The 23,550-nt window shown below is 38.6% G+C and overlaps 1 protein-coding gene across 3 annotated transcripts in view; it reads right to left on the bottom strand.

Moving 5' to 3' along the window:
- Positions 1-721: 721 nt before the first annotated feature.
- LOC109047807 (protein Wnt-5b) overlaps positions 722-23,550 on the bottom strand; it is a 78,570-nt gene continuing 55,741 nt past the window's right edge. For 2 of the 3 annotated variants that reach the window (XM_042721745.1, XM_042721746.1), the window contains exons 3-6: positions 13,072-13,202; positions 12,261-12,508; positions 9,627-9,919; positions 722-2,535 (exon numbers count right to left, since the gene is read on the bottom strand). In XM_042721745.1, the coding sequence (XP_042577679.1) occupies positions 2,077-2,535; positions 9,627-9,919; positions 12,261-12,508; positions 13,072-13,163 (1,092 nt within the window). In that variant the 5' untranslated portion in view covers positions 13,164-13,202 and the 3' untranslated portion in view covers positions 722-2,076. Of the gene's footprint in view, positions 2,536-9,626; positions 9,920-12,260; positions 12,509-13,071; positions 14,151-23,550 lie in introns of those variants that run through there. The other variant, XM_042721744.1, reaches the window with a different exon arrangement.

Genomic DNA, 23,550 nt, shown 5'->3' with positions numbered 1-23,550 from the left:
CAGTTCACACAGTACATGCAGTTCGTGCCAGTGTCTACTAATTGCATAACAAAACCAGTGAGCTGATCTGCTAATAATGTGGAGGGAACTGCAGACAAACGAGACTATCGAAACTACTCCGGACCAGTGAAAAAGAGGGTGTGAACCAAGGAACTGGAATTTGAATTGAGATGTTGGTGTTTGGTTAGGTTTAAAGAAAAGCAAGTGCCGCCCCACCCTGCGACTTCTCCAGAAATCATGACTTGAGCAACTCAGACATTTCAGGTTAGATGCCACACTGAAAACGATGCAGTCTTAAAAAAAGGCACACGCTGTATAAGGCTCCCCCTAATTCACTGATGTTTCATCAGCTAAATAATCGGTATGTTGTTAAATGCCAGTAAATTCCATTAACCTTCACAGCCTCATTTTTATTCCTGTCAAAAATTTAATATGGCTCTACCCTAACTAACTAATCACATGATCGCTGCCTGTATGAAAAATATTGAGTGTAAGTGTAAAGGTTACATTATATTTATTTTACAACACATAGATAATGTATGATACCAAAAATGCTTGACCATATCAGTAGAATAGATAATATGAGCAGCATTTTAATGACTTAAGCACATATAACTTTATGCAATCTATAACCCTGGTCATAAATGTGATGAAGTCATTCCACAAATCAAACAGAACAAACACAGAGAGTTCAACAGAAGAAAAGCAGCAGAGCAGGTGATAATAATCACTATTCATATTTTTAATATTACTGGTTTGAATGAGGGGGAATACACACAACAAGCATATGATCACAGGGCAGCAAACAAACCGTGGAGTGACATGTCAAAGAGATTGAAAGTGTTAATGGCATATATGACTGACTGACTGTTATTTACAAGTGTAATTTTCCTCCAAAACACTCATGAATGAACAAAAGATCTTATTGTCTTGTTCTGTGGCCTGACAGTAGGAGAGCTCGGCTATGATCGCCCGATCCATGTAATGGCCAGTAATATCTTTTCTGCTAGCATATAAATCCCCAGTAAAAAGCTTCTTTATCAAAAAATAATAATCAGAACAATACATATGATGTATAAAATGAGAAGCAATTAATAAAATATAATCTGAACCACTAGTATTTGGTTACAATAATAGTTTTTGCAGTCCTTATCATGTAGCCTTGATTTTTTTTCTTCCTATTTTCATTGACCAGACACACATTCATTACCGTGAGGCTTTGAACCGTTTCAACCAACAATGACAAAGACAGTGACAGAACAAACACAATATTCTCTGCTCTAGATTAGATGTAATTCCAAGATATGATGTATGGAAGCCCCTGAAATGTATCAATGGTTCATAACAGACTTTTGAAAGCCTATATGAAGGATACAAATCAAATGATTTTGGAAGAATAAAGGGAGTTTTGTGAGTGCGTGTCGCTCCAATTCAGGTAAAAACGTTCCTGGTTTCATCTTTCACACGTCTTTCCAGGTTTCTTAGCACAAATGCTTGTGTGACGGGTAACAGGCAGCATTCTGTTCTTGTCATAGGATCTTTATGACATCATGGAACACAATGTCCGATAATTCCAAGTTTATCTGACTCAAGGTTCTTAAGAGCTCTGATATCGGCAAGGTGGAGTGTGTTTGTGGAGGCGAATCACCGGCGGACCGAAGGTCTGGAAAAGGCGATGGGCGACGAGCCGTTGTTCTCCGTCCTCTTTCTGCATCTCTACCATTTCTAGAGTTTCTAAAGAGTTTAGGCTCTTCTTTTTAGAACAAGCAAACAGTTCATGCCTCTCTGAATTCAAACATCGAGAGAACAACAGCTTGAGCCAGAAAACATCACACCGGTGCCTCCTTTTCATCAATGACGTCCAACTTTTGATTCTTGAGTCAGAAAAGGTCATTAAATTACTATCAATGGCACACGTACACTTATTTATATACTTTAATTTGTTGCTATTTAATATATCATTTTACATTTAATTATCTCTAAGTTCCCCCTCTGGGTCCGTTAAGGTTCCCGTTCCTCTCCCGCTAATTGCTCAGTGCCTCTCCAGGGCGTCTGTCCTGTCCCGTCCCTAGGTTGCTACTTGCACACAAACTGGTCTACGAGCGACGTGCAGCGCTTGCACTTGACGTAGCAGCACCAGTGGAACTTGCAGTGGCATCGCTCGTGTTTGTAGGTCTTGAACTGGTCGTAACCGCGACCGCAGCACATAAGCTCACAGCCGTCCATGCCCTCCGAGGTCTTGTTGCACAGACGGCCCTGGGTGCCCAGAGAGCCGGTGGTCTCATTACGCAGGCAGTAGTCCGGGCTGGGGTCGATGTAGACCAGGTCTTCGCTCGTCGGGGGGTTAAATCGGTTGTTGACCAGCTCTAGCTTGCCTCGACGGCTGATGCGCATGGCAGCGGCGCTGTCGTACTTCTCTTTCAGGAACTCTCCCACACGGCGGAAGTCGGCCAGCTGGAGCCAACAGGTTTTCAGGCTGCACGAGCCGGAGACTCCGTGACACTTGCATGCGACGTTGGCCAGGTTGTACACTGCCTGTGAGTGGAGAAAGAATTAGAAGTGTTGTGAGAATTTTTTCAAGACAATGTTACTTGAAAACAATAATAAGCACCAAATTATGGAAGTATAAAAAATGTTTTTTTTTTTTTCCAGATTGAATACCAAAACGTTTCATGGTTACTTTACACTGGTGACATCTAACATGGTTTTAGTTATACAAATAAACAAAGAAAAAAAAAATTGCCTAAATCATGCCTTTTATGATGTCAACTTTTCATCTGGTAGAATTATTCAACTGGCTAACATTGTTTAAACTAGCTTGGAAGTATCAGCAGAAAAGGGCTGAAAATGATAAACTTGTCAATAATTTTTTTTCCAAGTATGCCATAATTTTTCACCAAAAAGTGTTAAAGTGTAAAAATTTATGTCTGTCTTGCAGTTTCCTGTATAATTACAAAAAATGTTAAAATTTCCAGCTATTATTGCAACTTTTCCTTGCAAAGAAAACTTGAAAATATGGTAAAGATGTGAAATATGAAAGATAATAATAAATGCTATTTTTGTAAACATTTAGTAAACAATAAACATTAAATAATAAAAGTATAAATGTAAACATATATTTAAAATGACAGTGACAGTGACAGTGACGTGATATTCAGCCAAGTATGGTGATAAATGTTTAGAATTCGTGCTCTGCATTTAACCCATCCGAAGTGCACACACACAGAGCAGTGAACACACACACACACTGTGAACACACACCCGGAGCAGTGGGCAGCCATTTTATGCTGCGGCGCCCGCGGGAGCGGTGGGGGTTCAGTGCCTTGCTCAAGGGCACCTAAGTCATGGTATTGAAGGTGGAGAGAGAACTGTACATGCACTCCCCCCACCCACAATTCCTGCCGGCCCGAGACTCGAACTCACAACCCTTCGATTGGGAGTCCGACTCTCTAACCATTAGGCCACGACTTCCCACTAAACATTAAATAATAAAAGTATAAATGTAAACATATATTTAAAATGATACATTTAAATGAATATTGTTAAGTAGATCCATCAAAAATAAATAATATTTTAAACATTATTTAAAAAATGTAAAATTACTATTTAAAAATATAAATATGAAATCAATAAAATTATATACAATAATGAATATAACAGAAATACAAATAAATATAAATATATTATCATTAAAAATATGTATATGTTTGTGTTGGGGACAATGAAACTGACAAGTGCTTCTAACGTGAATTATAGTGTTGCGCTATTACTTTTACTTTTTTATATGTGACCCTGGAGCACAAAACCAGTCATAAGTAGCACAGATATATTCGCAGCAATAGCCAACAATACACTGTATGGGTCAAAAGGATTTATTTATTTTTTTGCCAAAAATCATTAAAGATCATGTTCCATGAAGATATTTAGTAAATTTCCTACCATAAATATATCAAAACTTCATTTTTGATAAGTAATATGCATTGCTAAGCATTTGATTTGGACAACTTTAAAGGCAATTTTCTCAATGTTTTGATTTTTTTGCACCCTCAGATCCAGATTTTCAATTCAATATTCAGTGATTCAGGTGATGTCTCAATTAAAAAATGAGCAACCATAAATCTTTACTGCTATTCTTGGCAACCATAATTTATTTACTTATTTAATTATTTTAACGAATTCATTTTCTGTAGGGAACACAACAATAGTACCATCAACAGCTGCAAAATAAACTTCGATGGAACAACGGCGCCCTCAAGAGGCCAAATGTGTTCAGTGCACCATTCCGTTTGAACCTGGAGGGGCCTCCAGAGGCCTTTGAGTTTACGGTCCCTTTACAAACAGAGAGCCGCAGTGAGAGAGTTTGGAGAACAATGGGATGAATAGTCATTCTGTTCTAGAACACACAGAGAGTCCCGAGACCACTGACAGCAGACTTCCTGCTGATTAAATTCAATAAAACCCCCCGCTGAATCAATAATGAAGCGCTCGACATATTGTGGTACTAAACTAATGGCTGTTCTTTACTTTCCTTTTGAATTATTTAACATGTTACATTAACAGACTACTACTTTTCATTAACCACCCACAACGGGCCGTACCGAATGCGTCGAGTCTCAGCAACAAACACAAAAACAAGCTAATGAGTACAACGTCTGGGCTCAATCAAGGTTGGGTGGCCAGCGTGGGTATTTCCTGCACTGGTTTGTGACGTGTCTTGTTTGCTGTGTCTTTTGTGTCTGTTTAGTGTCCTGAACGAGGGAACATTAAAGGCATTTTTCTCTCTGTTTCTCTGTCATTTAAGCGCAGGGAGTGCTCCTCCCTTTAACACCTCACGTGAGAACATTTAACGGTCGTCTTTGAGGATGTGCTGCCACGGCTCTTCAACCCCCCCTTCGGTGGCAGCTGTTTAAGCCCCCTCCATTTTACCTGCTCGCACACAGACATTAAGGGGAGTTCCAACACCTTTCAAGTCTCTGTCATCACCAGCCCTACCTGCATACTTGTCTGCAATCCAGAAACAACACGCACACACACACTTTCCCACACAGCAGCGTCCCACATCACGCAAGCCATTCTGGGCTATTTACAATCTTGCGTGTCAAGCAGCAGTTCTGCTACCTCATCCAAGTGATCTCACACAAAAGGGTTTTTGAGCATTTCTATGCAACATGTGCGCCCAACTGAAACTGTGTTCACATAAAGGCCACCGTTTCACTCTTTTATTCATCCTCACTTTCATCTATCTCCTTTTCGCTCCCCTCCTTTTCTCTCTTTTTTCTCTTTTTGGCCCAAGTGACCAAGGTGTGATGGATAGACATGCTCATCAGTGCATGGAAGGGACACGCATGCGGTGCTGCGCACAATGGAGCATGCTCAGATGGGGTCCGGGTCGACTGCTGGGCGGCGTTAGGGCGGAGTGCGGCGACAGCAAACAACCATCCCTGGAGGTGTAGAGATAAGAGGCGCGGGACGGGAAAGAGAATCTATAGTAAACAAATACAAGTCTCTCTGAGCTATGCTAAGAAAATGTAGCAGTTTTCAAGGCCTCATCTATGTATCATAATATGACGTACTTTAAAAGAGAGATTATATATATATATATATATATGTTATATCTATATATTCTGATATTGATATACTATCTTAGAGATTAGATTCATTTTTCTTTTTTTCCCCAAAATATTTACAAATCACTGGAGCTATAATATATAGGTTATTTTTGACAGCTGTTACAGAAACATTTTACAAAATGTAGCAGTTTTCAAGGCCTCATCTATGTATCATAATATGACGTACTTTAAAAGAGAGATTATATTTGTTATAAATGTTATTATTAGTTCTTAATTCTGCCCAAAATTATAAATCAATCGGGAGTTGATATTTTGAACAGAATAATGTGACACAAACCTGTACATATTCAATCGCGTTTGCTTCCATTTATTTTTGATCAGTGCTTCGCTACACAACATACAAACTTTTACTCCAAAAGTGTGCACATTATGTATTCACACGTTTACCTCATATTTCTTTAAACAGAGCAGAAACATAATTTCTGAATGACTCGCAGAAAGACGATTATCTTCCGATCCATCAGTCAATATTGCGTGATTATAATTCCCATATATAATTTCATTTCATATTCCATATCATAATTTGTGATGGTAAACTTCTTACATTTTATTACAATTTTTTATTTTATTTTAGTCAAGGAAACTAAAAAGCTAGAAACTATTTTCAATCAGTAAATTTTCAATTGCTAGCAAATTTCACAAATAATTACAAAGAAACAGCATGTAACAATGAATTCAACAAGATTTTTTATGTAGAAAGACTGAAATACTATTTTCTATTATTATTTTCTTGAAAAAAAAAAAATAATCTAATTGTTATACATTATTCATACTATGTAGCTGGTGTTTGATTTTGCTAGTTTTTATTTATTTGTGACCCTGGACCACAAAAACCAGTCTTAAGCCGCTGGGGTATATTTGTAGCAATGGCCAAAAAAAAAAAAAAATTATCAAAATTATCAATTTTCCTTTTATTCCAAAAATCATTAGGATATTAAGTAAAGATCATGTTCCATAAAGATATCTTATAAATTTCCAACTGTAAATTTATCAAAAAATAATTTTTGGTTTAGTAATATGCATTGCTAAGAACTTCATTTGGACAATGTTAAAATATTGTCCTATTCTAACAAACCATACATCAATGGAAAGCTTATTTATTCAGCTTTCAGATTTTGTATAAATCTTAATTTCGAAAAATTGACATTTAAGACTGGTTTTGTGGTCCAGGGTCACATTTATTTATTTTTGCCTAGATTTCTGCTTTCCATGCTTTCTTGGGAGTTCCCATGTATGCTGTATTCCTTCAGCGTCCAGTCCAACACATCATCACATTTTAATTTCATCCAATGTTCATCCAAAATTTCTATTTGTCAACACAACCAGTTTTAAGCACTTGATATTATGTCTTCAAATCTTAAGTTTTATAAGATCATAAGAAGCATGATTCAATCACTTTTGACTAGCTGTGTAAATAAAATAAAAAAAGAGAAGTGTATGGTTCATCCTCATTTAGGTAGCTAAGTAAACATGCGTGTCTGTGAATACAAAAGCATTCAAACATTAGTAATGCAGATAAATTCACTGAATGAGTGAGACCAAAAGCCTTACCAGTAAATTAAAATGCGTTACGCCTACATGTGTGTGTGAGTGCGTAATAAAGTGCTTTAGATTAAGGTGTGTGTGTGTTTGTCTCCGTTGCAGTTGATTTAGAATGAAAGACACACAGAAGCAGGTGATCTTTATAAAGGGTGTAGGCCTCCTCTTCTCTGTACAGTCTGGGTCATGAGCCTTTGTGACCCACAGGGCTGGAACCACAAGCACAATCTTTCACTACAACCTTACATCCCACCGCCCATCGCGAGGGGCATCCGATACGCCTCTGTCGCCTCCACAAAAGCCCACCAAGACTAAGCCTTTCCAAGCAAGACAAATCTCCGACAAACAGGCCCCGCAGAAAGGGAACGCCAGGGAGGCGGGAGTCTCGTAGGTCACACCACACCTTCAAATCCACCTCCACCAAAAAAGCAGGTGCCAATAACTCAAAAAAGAACAAAAAGGATTCAATTGCCCTCGTGCACGTACAGAACCCATCCAGACCTTGACCTCCTCACCTCCGGGAACCTCCAGGAGAAGAGCCAGGGATCTCAGATGTGCCATAACTCCAGAAAAGAGGCCCTCTCTTCTGTAAACACCTTAAATACACTCATCTTCTCTAAGACAAACATACGCGGTGGAGCAAGCACCCACATCGGCAGGCAAATGGACTTTTTATGAGGCCGCTTCGTTTTAAAAGCACTCAAATAACTAAGGGGAAAGAGGATTGGATCGGGGTGTGGTATGACAAAGCGTGGGACCCGCGAAGGGACAGAGGAATGCATTTCAGCTTGATGGCGTGTTTTGGCAGGATGTGGTGACATTCTGCAGTGCGTTCTCCAAGAGGGTTTTATGCCCACCTGAACGTGGCAGGGGGGCCACAGTTTGTTGGAGCCAGACACACACACTCACATACTTGAAAACGCTCCAATAATTCCTCCACCGTATAGCTGTTCTATAAAACAGCGAGAAGTTGTTCAACAAGAAAATGTGCAGTGTCAGAGCGTTCCTGACTTAACATATTTACCACACATCACCTTATAAAAAAACACAAAAAACTATTTGTTCTGGCATCAACTACTCCATTAAATTAATCAAAGGAAGATTAGATCTGAGCTACATGCTGATTGAGAGAAACATGGGACGCTTCATCCCTGGTGGCGCTTTGACTTCCTGACCCCCAGCAGACTCCAAGGGCGCCATTTGGTCATTTTCATTTAATTAGCTCTCTTACTAGCCCGAAATCTAAATGCAGTGATGCCACAGACTACAGCTATTTTTAAATAAACCCAAAGTTAAAGTCTTGATGACTGACTAATCACCCAACAACTGACTAATCAGGTAAACAAGCTTTTTTCCAGATGTGTGCATGCTGCTAGACCGCCATTTTAATTTTACTTGCATCAATGCCTTAAACAGATGTTTTTTTTATCCACAGCAACTTTCAACAGTTAATGCATTCCCTGAGAAACAAACCCACAACCTTGATGTTGCAAGTGCCATGCACTAGCTACAGGAATTGTGTGAAATTCATCCACATCTTTAGCCACTGCATCATTTCTCTCACTGTATTTAAGTGTCCTTTCACAAGAATTATGTTTTAGGTATATTCCATTCTGTCTTATTTTAAAGAGTACACATCCAGTCAGGTGGATAATGGTCTGGTCACATTATCATTTTTTTTTTTACCAAAAACATTGTGAGAAATTTAAGAGAACTTGAAAACATCGAGTAATATGCATGAGGAAAACCCCCAATTGTGTAGATTCCTATTAAACCAACTGGTTTTTGTCCACAAAAACTCACCAAACAACAGCAAATGTGACCGCATCTTAACAAAAAATGGACTTCCTTAAGATAAATGAACTGACTAGTTGTTCAGGCAACACACTGACTAGTCAATTAAAAAAAAATTATATTATTGCACATCCCTAAAAGTAAAATAAAACTACTATAGACCACACATTAACCCCGCCCCTTAAAAATTATGAATCATTTTACCTTTGAGAACATCTAATTTTGTCAGACATAACTAACTTCTAAAGACAATTGTGGTAAATTGTGGAGTATAGCTAAGTAAACACATTCACTCAACAACAGAGGGAGAATGAAGAAACTGTGTTTGTTATTGTGTTTGTGGTGATCTGCATGAGACATTAGGGCTGCCTTTGGTTTATTCATGCACAAACATATCTAAAGCTGTGTTTATCCATTCAAGTGTGCATCTGGGCTCTTATTTCTCAATATCACAATAGAGGTTGCAACAGTTGTGAATCATGGAGAAACACACCTTAACCAAACCAGTGCACTGTAGACTCTTGCACAAAATAAAAATTAGGTGGATCATGGTGGATTTAACGGTCACAGAATGGGTCAAGGTACTGTGGAGACACTTGTTACTATCCAATAATTTCCATCCATCAACAGATCATTTACTGATGTGTGTGTTCATTTCCTCACCATTCTCCCGGCTTCATTGTTCTGTAGGTTCATAAGCGTGCGTGCATGTTCGGCAGATCCACGTGGGTAGTTTTTCTCACGTTCGCGGGCATCCACAAACTCTCGAGCGAAACGGTAGCCGTAGTTGACATTGTCCCCGCAGCCGCCCCATAGCCAGTCTCTTGGGAGGTCTTTGGGACGAGCCGCTCGGCTGCAGCCGCAGGTGGAAAGCTCACCCTCACGGCACGCCCGACTCACTGCATTCACAACACCCGCTGCGCTGATGGAGTAAGTAAAAGCTGTTTCTCTGCTGCCTGCAGAAGACACACACACAAACACATAATTAGGACACAGACAACATTCCACCCGCTGCAAATCACTTTGTTAAATCATCCACAACTCTTCGGTACACTATTTTTCTTGATTATTCACTTAGGAAGTAAGGCAAAGAGTACAACAACTCATTTCCAGAACCCCACAGATGGTAACAATCTTTCTGGTAAGCCCTGCAGTGAGAGATAAGATTATCAGAAACGTGTGCATGTACATAGACAGCACTGATTCATTGTTCCATTGTTATAGATATCTCAATGGATATATATTGAAACGCAAGCGAAAAGAGACGTTTTCCAGTGTTGGTACACCTGATATGAGGCACACGATAACCCACAAAGCTTTCCTGCCAAAGAGGCGCTAGGTTTATAAAAATTTGTGCTCTTTTTCGCATCTGTTGTGCATGTGTTACCTGATTCCCCCCCCCACCCATCTAATAAGCCATCTGGAATGCAGATTTCACATACCTCAACAGCACAGGCAATACAGTTAATAGCGTTTAACGTTTAAAAGCTGTTTAAACATGTTAAAAAGTGCTGGTACAACCATATTTAGAGATAAGCACTTTGTATCAATGCTCAGCGACACAGTAATTATGAGAGGAAATTTGTCAAAAAAAAAACGTTTTTTAAACTCCAGGCCCTGAGAATTCCTTTTAAATGATCTGGCCTTTCTCAATGCCTTAATGAAAGTGAACTTGCCCCTGACTAGCTGGACCACAAGTAACTGTTTATTAAAAAAGCACAAAAAATGTATGACAGTTGCAGAAGGCTTAGAATGTTAATGTTTCACCCCAAGCTTGTTAATTTTTCATTAATTTACCTGATTTTATGGTTTTTCAGCTCTACTTTCAGTATGTAAAAATATAGATCAAACTACTTAGCCTACTGTAGAGCAAATCTTAGATAGATAGATAGATAGATAGATAGATAGATAGATAGATAGATAGATAGATAGATAGATAGATAGATAGATAGATAGATAGATAGATAGATATAACACACTATACAGAAAGAGGAAAGTATTTTAAAATTGTATGAAAAATCGTTGCCGGTTTCACAGTATCAAACACACAAAGCGCCGCGCATAAACGGGTGTGTACCTGCATTCCAAAGATGCGCCTATTGAATTCGGAGGGCCACTTTTATTGGCCTTTGGTGCCCAGACTTCAAATAGAGTCCCGGATATCCCGACTCTGTGTCATCGTGTCATTGCATTTCAAAAGCGACGCTGGACAATGGCCCGACTAACACCTCAATATAAACCTCGCGATTGACTGCAAATAAGTCCCGTGCTATTTGTGGGGCATGAGAGGGGGCATGTCGCGTCTTACACCTTGTTTCACTGATGAGCGGAACTAACACTCAATTGAGGTAACGAGCGCCGTCTTCTGTGAGAGATCGAGACGCAAACGAGCATGCATTCGATTCAAGTAGCCTACACGCTGATTACAGGCTAAATGAAGTATTGACACTATCTGGAGAAACTTTCTACATTTAAATATGCTGTATAAAAGATCTACACGAATGCAAACATGCATGCATAAACTAATATAGACCACCCATTATTTTTAAACAGCAAACAATGTTATGAGCGCAGCGCGTAAAAAGGGGAGCAGTTCAATGCATGCTAAGCGCGCACCATTTACACTTTACATGTAGGCTACATATAACTAAACAAAACTATACCTTTACCAAAAACGTTTATTAAACCATGCGCTTATATGCGCTTTTTGTTTTTTAATACTTTTTAAAATTGCCAAGTTGCTCAAATAAAAAGTTGGCAAAGTACCATAGTTTCATATGTTTTTGAAGATAATACATGAACAAATGGATATTTATATTCCCTGTCTTATTTAAAATAGTCTATAAAACTTGAACACTTTTTTCTTTACATTATTTGTGATCATGATTCATATGACAGACACTAAAATATAACAGAAATAGACAAAAAATAAAATAAAATAAAATCGACCCTTAAATAATATATCTACCAAATATGGCAGATATAAATACTAATTTTTTTTTCATCTTTTATGTATTCTTTTTATGAAGCTTTAACACAGATATCATCTTTCAGAAGGGCAAACTAGAATTATTCAGCTAGCCATGTGATTATTTACTTAAGAACTTTCATTAATAGTTGACAATTCTGAACAAAATGCATGAACTATTTGTAGACCCTTCTAATTCAAAAGTACACTGTGGTCTGAAATGTCAAAGCAGGCATGCATTCAAAAGCTGCATGCTTTATTTTTGTGCAGTTAATAAATTTAGATACTTGTTCCAAGTGCATTATGTGAGCATCATCACACTGACTCACCTATCTGCATGACGCGGCCGAACACGGATGTGTTGTCCACCGTGCTACAGTTCCATCGCCTTTGCCTGAACTGATACTGACACTCCTTGATGCCCGTCTTTGCCCCCTCTCCAATATAAACCATATGGTCCTGATAGAGCTGGCAGAGCTTCCTCTGACCCTGAGACAGGCCCGTCAGCTGGCTGCACAGGGGCTGTGCTCCAATGATGTACATCTCCGGTCTCTGGATGGGGTTCATGGCTAATGACCTGAGAAAGTAAGACCAAAGCACAGACCATCAGCCAAATACAGTGTGGACAACTAATCTGTAGCATGCATGACACAAAATCATTATTTATAGTGTAAAACTTAATTAGGTTATACTCATGAGAAACTCATATTTTTTTTTGAGAAAGCAATAAGATATTGTAGTAGTAAGTATTGTACTGTTTTTACGTAAGTCAAACTCTAAACCTGTGATTCAATGCGATAATAATGTGCCAGTTTAATTTCAAGCAAATTCTTTTTTTTGTGTGATATTAAGTTATGGATTGCACAGCTTTAATGGTGTCTGTAACTTATTATCAGATTGAAAACTGTTGGAAAAACCTGTTGTCCTCAGGACATGTTGCCTTGAATGCCCTTATTTACAAACAGTTTGACCATTTGTTGCCCAAGGTAAATATTGTGACAAAGCCTTCACATTTGTTCTCAGTTAACAGTTTTCTTATGCATTGTTTCATCCTTCACAAAGACACATATCTCAATAAGATATTCTTTAGAAATATAGATATGTAACCTAAATTAGTTTGCAAATACAATCTGATCTTACCACCATGAGTTGGCGACCACCAGCAGCTGTGAGTTGCAGACGATGAGAGTCACTGCCAAAAGTAGGTGTCCTTGGTTCATTCTCACATCCATCCTTCCTCGTCCAAGAAATAGGAACGCGAAGAGCCTCCTCTGGGGAAACATTTAGGAAATAATAGTAATCCACTTGGAGGAGCTGCTTCCTTTAGTAACTTGACTAAAAAAGAAAGTCCAGTGCCTCTGAATCCCCTCAATTTCGCCCCAGTTCAGTTTTAAACACCAGCTGTGCGTAAAAAAACACCTAGACGACCTGAGGCACTAACGGAGTCTGACATGTTCTTTTCAAACTCCGCTTCATAAAACGCAACGAAAGTGGATGTCGGTGCGTAATGGACATAAGCGCCACATGGATGGAAGTTAAAACGAACGATAAAAAAGACATAAGTGCAACTATATATGGTCCAAACTCTCTCCCCCCTCTGTCTCTGCCGGTTCTCTCGATGTGAACTAACACCTCTGCGCTTCTATGGCACAACTTAACCCTCCCTCCTTCTGCTCGCACTTCAGCGCACCCCCTTCGTTTTGCCGCGGATACAATGAAGAGAAGGAGGAGCGCGAGGGGAGCCGAGGAACTGGTAAGGTATTTGGGGAGACCAAACAACACAAGAGGGCAGCAGATGAGAATCCGATTCGCGGCAGAGCTTTGATTCTCCGGTGCGCAAAAGCGTGTTTTGCACTTATGGTAAATTACGACACAACGCACGTATTAAGAAAAGCTAGAGATTCTCGCGAAGCATTTCTATGAAAATCAAAAAGTCAAAAGTTCACAGAGGGAGATGGAATAAAAGAGTTAACGGCTTGGAAAATATCCTTCTTCCATCAAAGTTCACATGCGTATAATCTCAATTCTTTTTAGCTCTATAGTTTACCGCAATAAATCCGAACAAGGGGGAAACAAAAAAATCCCAGTTTGACATGAGGAATAAAAGCCACGCATGTGATCTTTGACAGTTCCAGTCCTGCTACCCTCTAAATCACTTTGCACATAAAAGACGCAGTTGAATTAAACGCACTTCGGCATGAGATATCCACTCACACTTCAGCAACCAAGACTAAACCGGGGAGTTTTATCAGCACCACCAGTTTTAGACGAATTTACAGCTGATAACCAACACTGCAGACATAAACAGCCACATTGCACCTTATCCTTCAGAAGTGCGCTGTAAGGAATGCAAATACAATGAGTGTTTTACAGCTCCAGACTCTTGGAGAGGTTTGGGAATTGTAGAGAGCCTTGTGCCATTCCAGCATCACCCCCACATCTCTCTTTTGAGTGCATGACGCGGCCGAACATGGAATTGGTGTGAGAGACGCCACTCAATTTCCGAGCAGTCTGTGCATGATAAAGCGCCTCTCCGGACCCTTTCATCTCCTCTAATCCACACGCCCAGCCATCACCTTTACGCCTCCCATCGCAGACCTGGGCTCGTCTCCACGTCCCTCCCTCACCCTGGGACCCTGACGCACAGTGCGCAATAAATTCTGTTTATTTTACTTTACACTGTGCGGTGCTTATAATTACTGCACTAATGCGGTTTCTTCCGTTTTTGTAAATGCAATGTCAAAATCAACGTATATAATAATTTCAAACACTAGGATTTACTGGACGATGATTAGAGGAAAACTGTATAAAGAAAATCAAAGAATGTCTAACAAATTGGCTTCAGGGTAATCTGATAATGCACATAAAATGCGTTATTTTTAAGCACGACGTGGTTTGTGGTTCATTTGAGTTGACGTATTAGTAGTAAATGGTGTTTTCTCCCCCTGGTGCACTGATCAAGTAATTACAATACACTTTAAAATAAAATAAAATAAAATGAAATAAAATAATAGACCAAAACGTATAATTGTGCTGTTTAAAAATAAGTTCCTACACAAATAAACAAATAAATAAATAAATGAATAAAGGGTTTCCAAAGGGGGGTTTCACAGCAATGCCATAGAAGAGCCATTTGTTGGTTCCCCAAAGAACCTTTTTTTGTGAACAGTTATTAAATGAAAACTTTTCATTCTTAAAGAACAGATTCCATTGATGTTAAACGTTCTTCATGGAACCATAGATGCCAATAAAAAACCTTTAATTTTAACCATCTATGAAACCAAAGGCCAAAAATAATATATTTAACTAGTAAAAACTGTTGAATGTATGAATTCTGTAAGCTATCACGTTAATTGTTAATCAGAAAACACTAAATAAAATTAATTTGAAGTTTGACAAAATAAATTAAACAGAAGTAATTTTGAATAATCTATTTAACGCGTAAATGTAGCTATAATAATAACAATACAAAACAACTATTATTATTATTTAATAAAAAATAGTAAAATTATGTAATATTTTTCAAAAATCTCGAACCTAATTTTAAATGCATTAAGTTTCTGTAAGAGTCCATATCTATTGCACACTTTCTTCAAAGTCCTGATTCTATTACTGCATCTTATCACATGGTGGCGCACTTTAGCAAGAAATGAAAATAGACAGCAAAACTAGCATTCCATTTTCTCACGAGGTCCATGCAATCGCAGCGCAACCCAGCGCAATGCTAGTGTAATACACGCGCTGCCAGAGCTCGTGTATAAACACCACTGCCTGTAATTTTATTTTATTTTTAAAGAACCCAGGTCTTTTGAATTAAGAGCCACTTCGATCCTCTCTAGCAGGTCACCTCTAACTGTAAGCAATAAGTGTGCTTACATATATCACATATGGATTGCTTATACATTACTCAATCTGATTGAAATTGGTGCTAATAACACACATTTCAATGTGACATTAAATGGACACTTTCTCTCTCCGTTGGTCTATTCTATGCCATCTGTGCCGCTGCCAGCTATGGTTGGTAAATGATGACATCACTGGCATGCATGAATAGGATCCAAGCATCCAGTGGGTTTCTGAACCTGGGTGCTGTCTTCATACAGGCTTTGCAGATTTGTACCGATTTACATTAGCAGAGCGGTTCAGGTGTTGGCAGATCAGTTAGAGAATTAAAATTCTGTCATCATTTACTCACACTCATGTCATCCAAACCTGTATTGTTTTCTTGCTTGCATGGAACATAAAACAAGATGTTTAACAGAATGTTAGTGCTGCTCTTTTCTTTTCTTTTCTTTTATAAAGTGCATTTTAATAATCTAAAGACAATTTTCCACTATAAAGAACCTTTTGTAAAGTGCAATGGTTACATGGATGTTAACAGTTCTTCTTTTGACCACAGATGCCAATAAAGAAAGGTTTATGAGATGTATGAGACGACGACCAAGTCTTTGAATGAATGTGACCACATTATTGACCAAAAAAGCACAAATTAGCATTGAGAGCTCATTTTGGTTTTGTTCCTTACACAAATATATCGTATGACTTTGTCTGTATTGTCAAGTACCTTTTTCCTCTATAAAGAACCTTCTGTGGAAACCTTCTGTTTTCATGGATGTTAAAAGTTCTAAATGGAACCATAGATGCCAATAAAAAACTTCCTTTTTAAAAATGTATGAGAAGACAACATTTTTGACCAAACCGACCGCATCATTGACCAAATAAGCTTTGAGAGTCATTTTGTTGCCAATGAATGCCAATAAAAAGCCTTTATTGTTAAGATTGTACGAGAAGACAACATTTCTGACCAAATCTAACCACGTGATTGACCGAATGTGCATATTCAAACTGCACAAATAAGCTTTGAGTGTTCATTTTGGGGTTTTTTTCTGCACACAAACCTATCATATGATTCTGTCTGCTATTGTTAAAGAGCCTAGTCACCATTCACTTTCATTGAAATAGCAGGGTGAAAATTCCACTTAACATCTCCTATTGAGTCCCACAGAAGAAATAATGACAGAAGCTTGAGTAACTGCTGACAGAATTTTCATTTTCTAATTTTGAGCGATCATGTTAACAGCTCAGTGTCTGACACAGAACAGGAAAGAAACAGAGGTGAGAGAAGACAAGGAAAACACCGGAGCCAAGCAGACGTGTGTGTGTGTGTGTAAATGTGCGAGCGAGCGAAGATGAAGACAACCTGGCTAAAGCTCAGGAGAGCTCTTGAACTCTGTGATGATCCTCCAGTTACACAACTGCGCACAAAGAGCTCCGGCGCCAGCGAGAGAGAGACAGAGAGACTGAAAGAGAAAAGATGCCACCCATACCAAAGATCCCGACTAGCATAAAAACAGCCACTAATCAAAACAATCTGCCCAATGCCTCGGTCTCTGTGCACACAGAGGAAAAACGAAGGCACAGGATAAAGAGCGAAAGCTCTTAATCACACGGCATCAAACAGTCATATGTGAAGCAGCTTTCTGGCTGTGAATTCACAGCACTTATAATAACCAAAGTGTTCACAAGTCTGTAAAACTTGCTGCTTCCCCGTTGAGTCACACGTACTGTAAATGCCCCCCTCTTTCCTCACACACAATGCCATGTGGTTCAGGGTATGGTGGAAATGATGGGGAAGGGGCTCTACACGTGCTGGGGGTGGGGTTAACCGGTCCAGCTGTGTTTCCCAGGGTGCTTTGCGGCAGCCGCTGGGAGATCAATGGTGAGGCAAGCCTGACAGATCTGTGTGCTGAGGTGTCTGAGTGAGCAGCCTGCTGTATATCATTAAAACTGCAGCGTCTCTCCATAACGCTGTCTGTGACTAACCCAGATAGCAGGCAGACTCCCAAATCAAAGACATGTGGGCTGCACACACACAAACACACACACATACAATGCCTCTCACCGCTCATGCTCTCTTTTACTGTCAACTCCGTCACTCCCACCCCATGTTGCTTGCTTTTACTCCGAGACATTTTCCTGGCGTTCCCACTGTGCGCTCTTGAAATTCCATCATTTTCCCTCTCCTTTCTCCTTTATGTTTCAGTTCTTTATTCTTTCTTTCTGTCTCCTTTCTGCCCTTCACCTCTCGCCTTCCACTTCCTTTACTCAGTGTATAGTCTCTCCCACAGCTTGTTTTGCTTCTCTTCTGCCATTTTGCATTTATTTCTTTATCCTACACCTGTTTCTCAGATGTTTCATACCCCTTTTCCTCCTCCTGTTGCACTCCCTCTCCTGTTATTCATTCACTCTGTTCCAGCCGCTCTCTCTCACTGTTCTGTTTCTTTCTCTTCCTGTAACTCTGTTGTGCTTTGTACCAGTGTAAAACAAACATATATCCTTTCATGCTCGAAAACCCTCCAATGTGGTTGCATTAAAACAATTCTGCAAAGAAGAATGGCCCAAGATTCACCCACAGCGATGTGAAAGACTCATTGCCAGTTATTGCAAACACTTGATTGCAGTTGTGGCTGCAAAGGGTGGCACAACCAGATTTAGGGGGCAATTACTTTTTCAAGTAGGACCAGACAGGTTTGGACAGCTTTTTTCCCTTAATAAATGAAATCGTTATTTCCAAACTGCGTTTTGTGTTTACTCGGGTTATCTTTGTGTAATATTAAAATTTGTTTTTGATGATCCGAGTGTGACAAATATGAAAAAAAAAAAAAAAAAAAAAAAAATTTTGGGAAGGCCGCAAAAACCTTTTCACAGTACTGTATTTATTTATTTATATATGCCTACTGACCAACACTATAGCAACTTGGCGATGAACCACTGAACTTTATCACAACACATTTTTTATGTCTTTTTTTTATGTCTTTTTTATATATATATATATAATACGGTTAAAAAAAAAGTAAAAAACATTTTTTAGATAAATTTCATTTTTAATTTCATTTTTATAGGCTACTATTCAAAATATTTTTTAGATAAAACTACATTTCATTTAATTTTTATTAATATTTTTACATTTTTATTCCTAATATGTTTATTCTTGTTTCTATATCCATAATTTTATATTAAAAACATTAACTTCATAACATTGTCTTTTCTAAATATAATCTGCCTCTGTAAATGCATGTTTTCGGGGCAATTAAGCTGCTTCGGATGCATCTTCTGTGCCGCCTTTTCCGGGTAAAGCTGGGATTGTACCCTCTATTTCATTTCCTTCTCTAAAGCTGGAAGATGACTCATGTACACTACTCTTGTTGGGAAAGTGAACGCATGTCTCTCTCTCTCTCCTCCGAGCCCATATGGCTTTCTGCACTGACTGCTCAGGAAAACAGACACAGGCCAAACTGGCCACACATCAGTCACTGTCTCTCTTTTATGACGCACGCGGCCCCTCTCACTCTCTCCTTCCTCCTTCCTCTCTGTCAATTTGTTCCCAGTAAGAAGTCTGATAGGACTTGGTGTAGTGTGGAGAACCAGTGGGGATCCTGCTATAAAAGCGCAGGGGCTGTTAGAGCTACTTTATTCCCTAATAAATAGACAGACGCAGCAGTCAGGGGCCTGTAGCTGCTGGAGAGACCATGTGCCTGCCAGGTTCATGTGATGGTGGGGGTGGGAAAGGGTGCCCTGACAGCCGCTCCTAACCAGGACGGGACGAGTCTGGGGTCAGTCCCCCCAGGGTAGTGGGGGACACAGCACATGTTATAGATTTGAGGGGTGATGGTGTAATGGCACTGGAGGAGTTTGGGTCATATTCTTGTTCTTTCAGCAAATGCAAACTGAAATAAGCATCAAACGCATTTACATGGACAACTCATTATAAAAAACCTGACAACGGGAAAACACCATGTTTATATGACATTTTGAAATGGTCTTTTAATTACTATCAAAAATCAGCTCTTCAAAAGGGCTTAGATGCAAATCAATAAACTAAAAAATAAACAAAAAATATTTTTCTCAGTTTTTGCATCAAAAGGTATTATAGAGAAATAAAGTATGGAAGCCTGCCTCAAATTAAAAGAATAAAAACAAGGTAATTGCAACTTTGTTTCACAATTCAGATTTTTTTCCTCATAATTCTGAGTTTATATTTCAAATTTCTGAGATGAAAATGAGTGGATTCTGGGATGTATACTCAGAATTCAGATAAAAAAAGTCAGAATTTCTAGATATAAACTAAATCTAGATATAAATTGTGAGTTATAAATATGGTGTTTAGTTAGAATTAGTCAGAATTTCTAGATATAAACTTAATATATTTGTAAGTTGTGTTTTTTTAATATTTGCAAGTTTGTGTAGAATTTTGCAATTCTGACTTTTTTCTCAGAATCACAAGAAACTGTGATTTATCTTTTTTTTTCATTTAATTATTTTGTGGATTGAGGCTTGCTTGATTTATTAGGTTGTTGGTTTTTTACAATGAATAAGCCAAGACCTTTTAAATGAAAAATGTAATGGGCAAATATCTAACTGCAATCGAGTTCTTCTTACACTGTTTATGACCTTTCCCTCATGAAAGCACACAGTTTTAGGCATGTACATGACCTTACATGCTGTCAGCTTATTAAGCATAATCAGTGCAACATCGCTGTCAGCTTATTAAGCATAATCAGTGCAACATGCTACACAGTCAGACTAGATGCACACTGAATACTGACCAAATGAAAACCATGTTTGCATACATTTGCAAACTGGGTTCTTCTTTCCAATAAAATGCTTTTTGCGACTAGATGCACCACTGTTTATGACCAAATGTCTTTTTGCAAAAGTCCCTGATAAACCATTTTCACCTATTACCATGACTTAGCATGTTTTATTAAGTACAGTCGATAAAATTGTGCATGCAAACATATTGATGATTTGGATCTATGTCCATCTTTGATCAAAACAGCAAGATTACACTAGGTTTTACAATATTAAGCATGACTAAAAACCATGTTACATCCCATATCTAATCATAAGATTGCTTGTGAGAGCTTTGTGACCCAGGATGTGGTTACAAGTGACTGCAGTCACAATCCCGCTCACTCATTACTGTGCTTTTGAGCAATGCATTTAACCCCAGGATCAAAGAGTCACAATTAGATTGGGTGAAAAGGCATCGATTAAACGGTAAAAAGCTAGCCAAATGAAAGGCTTGATCCTGTTTTTTGGGGTCAAACAAGTCAATGGATGCACTTTGCTCATCTGACCCTGGATGAACCTGTCTAGAGTCTGAGTATACAGGTCAGTTTCGTATATAAACCTCTTTTCTTTCGCTCTACGTCTCTCACTCTTATCATAGTAGAGTATGGGGGGTTCATTGCCGCCGCCAGCCTGGGCACAGTGCCCATTTCAGTCCTAACATGCTGACAGGCTGCTGACTGTCCATCAGTCCTCCTGAGCTGCCCAGGAAAGCCCGTTCCATTCCCTACCACCTCCTCCTCTCCTCCCTTTTCCCAGCCCCCCATTCACCACAGGAAAGGTTTTATTGCACATCAAAGATGGCAGACAATCTAGGGTTAATTTATAGAACTACAGAAAAAAAAAGTGTTTTCCTAATGGTGTTATGAAGTGCAAACATGACTACTGAAATTGTGGTCAGATATTAATAAATTTGTTATTCCTAAAGAGACTTACTCTATCAATACTATACCTACAGTGATTTTATTAGTAAGTTCAAGGAAGGGGTTAACCACTATTATTTTGTTTTTGTGAAGAGGAATAGGATAAATATTAATGTATTTTGAATTTGAATTTATTTTAAATGTGAATATACAAATTTATTTTGGTTTTATTTATTTATTTTTGTTTTATTTATTTATTTTTGTTTTTGGATTGTGATACTGGTTTAATAAACATTGACCTTGTCCTATTCGGGAAATATCATAAACATAAATCAAAACTTTAGTATAGGGACCAATTCTCACTATTAACTAGTTGTTTATTAGCATTATTTACATATTTGCTGTTTATTAGTACTTTAAAAGCACATTCTGCATGGCCATATTTTACATCCCTAATCCTACCCAATACCTAAACTCAAAAACTACATTACAAACTATTAATAAGCAGCAAATTAGGAGTTAATGGAGGCAAAAATCATAGTTAATGGTTTCTTAATAGCGAGAATTGGACCTTAAAATAAAGTGTGACCATCAAAACATATGTCAGCTTTTACAGATGACAGGATACTTTACATTTCAATTATTAGATTCTTTAATCAACATAAAGTATAGTAAAGCTGTTCAGACATCTATGCTGTTAGTTGCAAAATGTAGGCAAATATTGTCTTGTATGGTATATTGGTCAATGTATTCAATCAAACTCACACTCAAAACGCGGTTAGATAGATGGAGGTACAGAAATGCTCTGAAGCCCTGCTTATACATGAGCACACATGCCAAGGGAGAGGAAAGAGGACAAGTCCTCAAACGTGACCACACATACAAACACGCTGGCTTGAAGCAGGCAGCTGGAGGGTGGAGAGGTCGGAGTCTCCACAGTCTCGGCCTGATTAAAACTCCCAGCACTGCCTCTCACTCCCCCTGGATTGATTAACCTGACCTGTATCGGATCAACCCCTCGGGACACAAGCGCAGCCCACTTTCCTGAAGTGGATGAGAGGAACAGCAACGGGGTGGGAGGGGGCAAGAGAGGTGGAAAGGAGAAACACAGAACGGGAGATGGGCAAAAAGGGACCATGCAGGAAGAGAAGGAGAACAAACCAGACCAGACTCACAGGTCAGCACATCAGTGGAGTACTAATCCCTGCTTTCAAATTCTGTGTTTACAGCCCTTTATGCTTAAAACTTCTCTTTCTATCTCTCTCTCTATCAAACACAATACACCTTCTTGTTATGTTTAATTCAGATGCAAACAATGCATTTCTGCGAGAATGTATAAATTATTTAGGTTTTCATTATTGTTATTATGAGGGCAGCACAGCTGCTCGGTGCGCTGTCAGCAGACGGCTGTCTCTGAGTCCCAGCACTGAGACAAACAGCTCGACTTTCTTCTCCACAATCAGCACTCTCTAAAAGAGATACTCTCTGACAGCTATGGCGAGATAAACCAAAAATAAACGAGAATACACACACACAGATATTCAGTGTCTTGCAAAAGTATTCAGACTCTTCATTAATGAAGTAAATTACAAACCCATTTTAATTATTATTTCAAAGCCTGAAACAAAAGGCTTAATAAATAAATAATAAAAACATTAATTCTGATAAAATAATTAAAAAATGTATAAAATAATTTAGAATTAAATTACACACACACACACACACACACACACACACACACACACACACATATATTTCGAGGTAAATTTTCATTTAGGTGTATTCAGGTTAGTTATTAACATGAGCACTGTAATTTAAAAAATAATAATGTCAGGGATTCTCAATTGGATTAAGAACAGCTTGGACTATATATTTTTTTGTTCTTGAGTTGTTCCTGTACTAATATGGCTTGCTGCTTGCTGTTTTTGAAACGGGCCCTCCTGCCATATTTCCCTGTATTCTTTCCCCCACTGTCCATTCTTCTCTTTTAACAAGATGCCCAGTGTCTGCTGATGAAAAACAGCCTTACTGTGTGATGCTATCACCAGCATACTTCACAGTAAATGTGATGTTTTTTGCTGTGTGGGCAGTGTTAGATTTGCACATATTAGTTCAGATTTTAGCT

This window comes from Cyprinus carpio, chromosome B4 (genome assembly GCF_018340385.1).
Source record: "Cyprinus carpio isolate SPL01 chromosome B4, ASM1834038v1, whole genome shotgun sequence".
NCBI lineage: Eukaryota > Metazoa > Chordata > Actinopteri > Cypriniformes > Cyprinidae > Cyprinus > Cyprinus carpio.
This window is presented reverse-complemented; position numbering and strand designations above follow the sequence as displayed.